The sequence below is a fragment of the Gymnoscopelus microlampas genome (assembly GCF_963454915.1).
Source record: "Gymnoscopelus microlampas genome assembly, chromosome: 8".
Classification (NCBI taxonomy): Eukaryota; Metazoa; Chordata; class Actinopteri; order Myctophiformes; family Myctophidae; genus Gymnoscopelus; species Gymnoscopelus microlampas.
In genome coordinates this window covers 5196489-5204514 of record NC_139945.1, presented here as the reverse complement: position 1 = coordinate 5204514, position 8026 = coordinate 5196489, and the positions used below count along the sequence as shown (strand labels likewise).

General features: G+C 39.5%; 1 protein-coding gene across 1 annotated transcript; it reads left to right on the top strand.

Annotated features, from left to right (window-relative positions):
- Positions 1 to 1499: 1499 nt before the first annotated feature.
- On the top strand, positions 1500 to 6711 carry LOC311050455 (lysozyme C II-like). Its single transcript, XM_084064539.1, has 5 exons — positions 1500 to 1667; positions 2606 to 2708; positions 3295 to 3456; positions 4255 to 4333; positions 5947 to 6711. The coding sequence occupies exons 1-5, from the start codon at positions 1638 to 1640 to the stop codon at positions 6011 to 6013; spliced, it is 441 nt and encodes a 146-aa protein (XP_083920665.1). The 5' UTR covers positions 1500 to 1637; the 3' UTR covers positions 6014 to 6711.
- Positions 6712 to 8026: the final 1315 nt, after the last annotated feature.

The window sequence follows — 8026 nt, the reverse complement described above, 5'->3', positions numbered from 1 at the left end:
TGCGTGCGTGCGTGTGTGTGTGTGTGTGTGTGTGTGCATGTGCGTGCGTGCGTGCGTGTCTAATATAATATATCTATATCCAGAATATACATTATACTAATGCAATTATATTGGTCTACAAGAAAGCACACACGCACACACACACACACACACACACACACACACACACACACACACACACACACACACACACACACACACACACACACACGACACGACTATCATACAGACTGTATACTCTGGTCGTCAGGGGCTGACATTTATAAAAGGTCACTTCTGGCCGGCGACCTTTGGTCACCTGCAGATTTATTTTACATTTCTAGCTGGATTTAGAGGAATATCTCATTTTAATTTAACGATTAGAATCATACCCTTTTCTCAATAAGATGACCTCCAAACAGACAAGACCTCACCCCCCCCCCCCCCCCCAAACAGAGGGTAAACACACAACCCATGACCATACAGTGTGTACTTATATTCTTTCAAACCAAACACCCAACCCATGACTACATACAGTAGCACTTCTCCTTAATCTCGTTTTTACTTCCTCTTCTTACTTGTGAAACTTGTGCAAACGTCAACTTTACAGAAGTACGGTATTCCCTCTGTGAGGTTAAGTGAAGTGAACCGACACAAAGGTTACATTCATAGTTCAGTCAGATAACTCATCAATAGATTGTGACCATTGATAGCTTGACAACATTTTATTCATAAAATATAAAGTGTGAATATTGTATTTGATCTTGGCGTTCAGGCTCTAACATTACATCCCTGCTCAGCATATTAGAAGACACCCACTTACAGTAAGAGCAGGGAGATATGCAAGGAATAATGTACCCTTTTCTGGTCGTTGTTAAATAACCCCCAACATTATGATTAAACACATAGGCGATACCCCTAATTTAGGGCACACTAGGGTACATTATCTAGCTTATTACACGGCTACTTAGTAAATTAATTAATACATTGACCCATATGTAACAACAAAACAAAGTATTTCCTTGCTTAGGGTAATGAAAGTATTCCATAAGTGTTGTGCTGGGCGGACACGGTTCCATGTTCCTGCATGTGTTTAAAAACTCCTACTTGGATGAACGTGTGTGTGCTGTGTGTGTACCATAACCTGTCTGCAGCTTGTGTAATTACAATCTTTGGGTTTCTAGATGCCTCTTCAATTGTCTTTTGAAACTTGATTTTGTTTTTTCTTTAGAAATCTGATCTGGTAGTGTTAGAGTTCAATGCAGGTCATTATCCAGAAATAATAATGAACATCTATAACAAACTCCCCCAGGGGGAAACGGATCCCTTTAGGAACACATATTGGTGGTGCTGGGGTGGTGGTGGGAGCAAATAAAGCACATACAACATCAGTGGCAGCACTGACAGCAAGAGGAAGTTCAATAGATCAGGTGAGCTTCCAGTAAGTAGACCGCAAACTTGGTCAGCTGCTTGACACGTCACGTACAATACATCACATGTGTGTAAACCAGTATATCTGCCTGAACGTAGCTCGCAGGCTACACGGCATTTCAGTATCACGTAGCACAGAGCACAGTACAGTACAGTACAGTACAGTACAGTACAGTAGACGATAGAAACAGACATATATTTACTGTGGACGTTCAGAAACATCCAGAATGAAGACGTTGCTGTTTGTCTTGATGGTGGTAAGTTCTGTCAATTCAATTCAATTCAATTGAGCTTTATGTGCATGAGAACACATACGTTTACATTGCCAGAGCAAGTGTCAAAACAAAGTAAAAACAATTTAAGAAAGACATGGGTATGTACAGTTGGAGGGGGTTCAGCAGTGTGTTAAACAGAGCTATACGTCACATTGTGACGATATATACATGTTATATACATGTATATATATATATATATATATATATATATATATATATATATATATATATATATATATATATATATACATACATGTTTTATATACACATGTTATACACATGTTATATACATGTTATATACATGTATATATATATATATATATATATATATATATATATATATATATATATATATATATATATATATATATACATACATGTTTTATATACACATGTTATACACATGTTATATACATGTTATATACATGTTATATATACAGGGTATAAACATTTTTGAAACATTTTGTTTTTGAAAGCATTTTTACCAAACCTATTTAAAATAGCATGCAAAAGATTTAAAATTTCTCTAAAGGTCTGACAGCTTTGTTTTGTCTGACACTATTATTATGACATCATTGTCTGAGTCCAGTTATTTGAGATAATCACATTAATCTTGGTCAGAATCTTTAACCCTTTAAAACCCGGGAGAGCATCTGTTTCATTTTACATTTTAAGCAATGGCTAGTCAAAAATAGCAGATCTACAAGCTCACAGCTGCAAGCTTGTAGCCTACATCTGCATTTTTTTGCAATTTGAAAAAAAAATCTTGAACGAAAACAAAATTTTCTCTTCTGGGGGTCCCCAGGCACAAACGTTTTTTGAGATGGGGGTCGGCGGCCAAATATATACATATAATTCCGGGGGTCGTCCTTGCATGAAAAAGTCAACTAATATTTCATGATGTTGACACCATCACATAGCTGGTGGGGGCGTCCAGCGCCAAGGTGTATGCACGATGTGAGTGGGCCAGGATCCTTAAGAGCTATGGGATGGATGGTTACCGTGGTTACAGCCTGCCTAACTGTGAGTACAACAACCTATTGTTTATTGTTTAGTCCACTGGTTCTCAAGGTGCGGACTGGGGACCCCCAGGGGCCCTTGAAGGGGTTCCAGGAGTTCCCCAGCAAAACGACTGGTAGTTAGGAACCAAATGGACCCTTACAGAGTCTGTAACTCTGAGATTTATTGATTGATTGAATACTTTATTACTATTAGCAGTTTGGGAGGGGAGTGTACAAATGGAAGCAAACTTTGCTCAGGGGCACTTCGACACATATTAGACCTGGACAAGGAGTTAAACCGGGGACCTTCTGTTTCCATTTTCTTACCTTTAAAATTGTTTTTATTACCTTTAAAATATTTTTTCTTACTTTTAAAATGTTCATATGATGTTCTGCATAGTGTATATCGGTCTGTCTTTTAATGTCTCCATGAATTGAGTAGCCTATGTGAGGATCCCATTTGAAACAAGCCATTGCATCCATTTTAGTTGACCGTGTATTGTAAACTATACTTCCATGTGCTTTTTCTCTGCAACCTTCTAAATAAAGTATTCAATCAAGTATTCAATCACATGCCAACACTGATGGTTGTAGTTTTTTCATCTTAGGGGTGTGTCTGTCCAAGTGGGAGTCGGACTACAACACACAGGCGACCAATCACAACACAGACGGCTCCACGGACTATGGGATTTTCCAGATCAACAGCCGCTTCTGGTGTGAGGATTACCACACCCCTGGAGCGGTCAACGTGTGTGGGGTCAAGTGCAGCGGTCAGTGTGTGTGTGTGTGTGCGCGCGCGGGGTGGGTCATGTCAAAGGAGCACTTCAGCCATTTATCTTCATATAATTGGTCCTCATTAATGCTCATTATAATATTATTTAACTTACTTATTTTTGAAAATGTTCGACACATCTTTAAAGTATTTGGGAATTATTAATAATTATTATTATTATTTAATTAAAAAAATATTACACAAATCCTCTCTTCTGGGCTGTGCCTGGCACACAATATTTTCAGATGGGGGGTCCACGGCCAAATAAATATCAATTTATTTCGGGGTCCTTGACATGAAAATGTTTGAGAACCCCTGGTGTAAAGGTTAAATACAGTGCCTTCATTGAAAGCAGCACCCCCTGCAGACAGAACAGAGCATTTCAGCTGAAACATGCTCACACCATGAAGAGAGAAAAGATCACAGAGATCCCATCAGGGGGGCTCTGGGGGCCACAGGCGCACTGTTTGTTCCAATCCGCACCAAATGTGCTACAAACACTTTTAGTCACTCCAAAAACACACTGCACTCTGCACATACACAACATCCAACACTACATCCAACAAAAACAAAATCACACTGTACATATAAACATCCAACACAACATCCAACACTACATCCAACACAGGATTGGATTTGAAGGCCGCGTAGTGGCCCTGAAAATCTGCAAAACACCCTAGAACGTCCACTTCAAACTACAGATGTATGTGTATATAAATGACAGATTTATTTGTTATTAAACTACAGAATTATGTGTTTATAAAGTACAGATGTGTTTTGTGTGTTTTTGTCTCAGAGCTGCTGACTGGTGACGTCAGCGTAGCGATCCGCTGTGCTAAACGTGTTGTTCAGGATCCCAACGGCATGGCAGCATGGTGAGATTATTATTATTATTATTATTATTATTACTTACATTTCCTTTTTAAGTAGCAAAAAACACCAGTGTTGCTGGGTAGAAATCTCCTATCTTCATATAACAACTTTCTTTTAGATTTTTCATCAAGAAAAAATAGCCAAAATAGCAGATCTACAAGGTTACAACACGTCACACGATGCAACGCATTGAGAGCTTGTAGATCTGCTATTTTCACTATTTCTGAACGTTGTCGTTCCATTTCATGAAAAGTAAAAGGTTTCGGACACAGGTTTCCACATGACCGCAACCATTACAACCATTACAACCATTACATTTCGACAGAGGGTCTCAAAGTATGGTCCAGGGAGTCCCTGGACCACCCCCTCAAGGTTACTCAGAGGGTCCCTGGCAGGGACCCTCTGAGTAACCTTGAGGGGGTTCCAAATGGACCCTTAAAGGTCTGTAACTCTGAGAGTGTAGCCTACAAATGGAACCTCTGTTCCAAGTGAAACACTTGTCTCAGAGTTGCGGTGGTCCTTGAAATTAAACAGTCAGTGGCTCTCAAACATTTTCATGTCAAGGACCCCCAAAATGACATGTATTTGGCCGCGGACCCCAATCTCAAAATATGTTGTTCCAGGGGCGAACAGTCTTTTTGCATGTAGTTTAAGCGCAAGGGGGGCGGGGTGGCGGGTGGGGAGAGAGCCTGGCGACGCAAGCTATGTTAGTGCACTGACTGGCAGTTGGGGCAAACGCAGTCCCCACAACATCATTTACGATTCTGTGCCTATCGGTACATAACTCGGACGGCGCTTAGTCGACTAGCAGACCATCGGCCGGTCGTCGCGGGCACTTGCGCCTGGAGGCGCTCGGGCGCGCCTCCTCGGCCTCAAGGTCTGCTGAGTCAGCGCGCCTCCGTCATGGTCCAAAACTATACTTTATCGGCGAAAAAAATTTGTCCGCGGTTGTTTGGAAAAGTATTGGCCCAAGCGGGTGTCGGACCCAGACTCCCAGTGGTAATGGATTTAGAGTCTAGTGATTAGCGAGGTGCACCACTGAGGCCGGTGCTGAGATTGGGTATTCGGGCTGTATTAGAACGTGACGTCCTAACTCTTCTAATGTAGAGGAAAGAAGTCCCCGCCCGCGCGCCCGCCCAATAGGGTAAGCCTCGCCCCTTTTCCAAACTACATGCAAAAAGGCTGTTCGCGTTCCAGGGAGCCCCAGAAGCAAAGATTTGAGTTTCAAATGTTTGTTTTAAAAATACATATTCAAAGTTTTGCACAATTTTTCAAAAATAGCAGATCTACAAGCTCATAGCGCGGCACTCGGTGCCGCGCTATGAGCTTGTAGATCTGCTATTTTTGAATAGCCAAAGTATAAAAGGTGGTTGAAATTATTGTGACGCGTTATTAACACATTTTTCTGGGGACCCCCTGGTACCCATCCGAGGACTCCTGGGGGTCCCTGGACCCCACTTTGAGAACCAATGAGTTATAGAACCACTGGTATTGTAATTGTTTATCAGACATGAAGTCCACATACCAGCCTCTGACATGGTGATTAAAAACCTGGTTCTGGAACCGATCCCGGCACCGGATCCCAACCCTAGTTGTTTATGGTTGTTTGTTTCAGGGTGGCCTGGCGTCGTTACTGTCAGAACCAGGATCTGAGCTCCTATGTGGCTGGATGTGGACTGTGATCCATCCATCCATCCATCCATCCATCCATCCTTTTTATGGTGGGATATGAGGGAATATCTCACAACATAGTTGTCTAAAGCATGCACCTCTTTTAGCCAGTGGTGGAAAGTAATGAAGTACATTTACTAAGTACTGTACTTAAGTACAATCTTTTGGTATTTTTTACTTTATTTCAGTATGTCCAATTTTCAGTACTTTTACTTCTACTCCACTTCATCTCAGACACAAATATTGCATTTTTATTCCACTGCAATTATTTGAAAACTTCAGTTACTTTGTAGATTTTGATTATTATTACAAAACATACATTAGCCACTTCAGCCCATTTAAACTTTGGCTATTTTCAAAATATTTTTAATACATTTTAGACATGATATTTTAGACGTGAAATGGGACTTTCTGCATAATTAGTACTTTCTACTTTTGGTACTTTAAGTACATTTTGATACCAATATTTTTGTACTTTTACACAAGTACATTTTTAATTCCAGACTTTTGTAACAGAGTATTTCTACATTGCAGTATTGATACTTTTACTTAAGTATATTTAAACAACTGTGAATACTATTGTGAGGATCCCATTTGAAACAAGCCATTGTGGCTTTCCTGGGCAATCCATTTCAGTTAACCTTGTATTGTAAACTATACTTCCACATGCTTTTTTCTCTGCAAACTTCTAAATAAACTATTCAATCAATCAATGACCTTTTGCTTGCCTTGGAAGCTGTGGATTGGCCATGGTTTGAATGAACATCAGACACATTTCTGTAATGGGTTTCAACATTAACCTCTTTGTCAGTCATGAGCAGCAACGGAACCCTGAATATCAACCACCTCATTGTCAAAGTCAACATCAGGGCAACTTTGAACATAGAACCTGTCCATTTCATCAAGAAAACCATCAAAACTCTGCTTTTTTGCTTCGTACCATATTTGATGAGCATTTTTGGCTTCACACCACATACCCATAATCTTACCCATAAGTACTTTACTTCTTCCACCACTGCTCTATGTTGGGTCCGGGGACCACCAGAGGTCAAATGCACTGTAAAGTAATCTAAATCTGCCCCACCTTTACAGCAACATTAAATCGATGGACACATTACTCATTACAATGCACAGGTTCTAAATTTAGCCTCAAAATCGATTGATGAACAAAGTACTTCTACTTCTGATGTCTGACCTTGTTGATTTTTGGAACGTTATATTATCTCCTTTTGAAGGTACTAGCAACTTTTATTCTCCATTCAAAACATAGCTAGTGTTTGAAGTGATATTCCTTGCCAATTCACCTTAATGTTAGTATGTAGAAGCTTAGAAATGTATTATTATTAATATTATAAATGGTATTATTTAGAGTGTCAGTCAGGACACAAGAAATGAATGTCCAGCTGAATCCAATATTAAAAACTTGCATAAATAATAGCTGATAAGAAAAAATTACAGAATTATTACAGACATATGCTCTGAGTTCACTTGTCATATTAGTGCAGTGTCATTTTGTTCCACAGGATGGCAGTCTAACCACAAGGAAAGCCACAGGGACCACTAACAGCAGCCTTGTTCCCAGCCTTACTCATCTGCAAAGCGTCTTTGCTATTATAAGACACATTAGAGGCCATCATAAACCAGTGGTGTAAAGTAACTACGTACATTTACTCAAGTACTGTACTTAAGTACAATATTGAGGCATCTTTACTGGAGTATTTCCAGTACCTTTACTCCACTATATCTCAGAGGCAAATATTGTACTTTTGACACCACTACAATTTTAAAACTTTAGTTACTAGTGTCATTTTAAGATCTTTGGATATCTGTATTATTACAACACATGCACTAACCAATTCATCCCTATCTATATTAACACACTTTGTATACATTTTGAAAACTTGTGAAATAGGACATACATAATGAGTACTTATAATGAGTAAGTATATTTTGATGCCAATACCTTTGTACTCTTACTTAAGTGCATTTTGATACCAGACTTTTCACATCTGAAAATGGCTTGT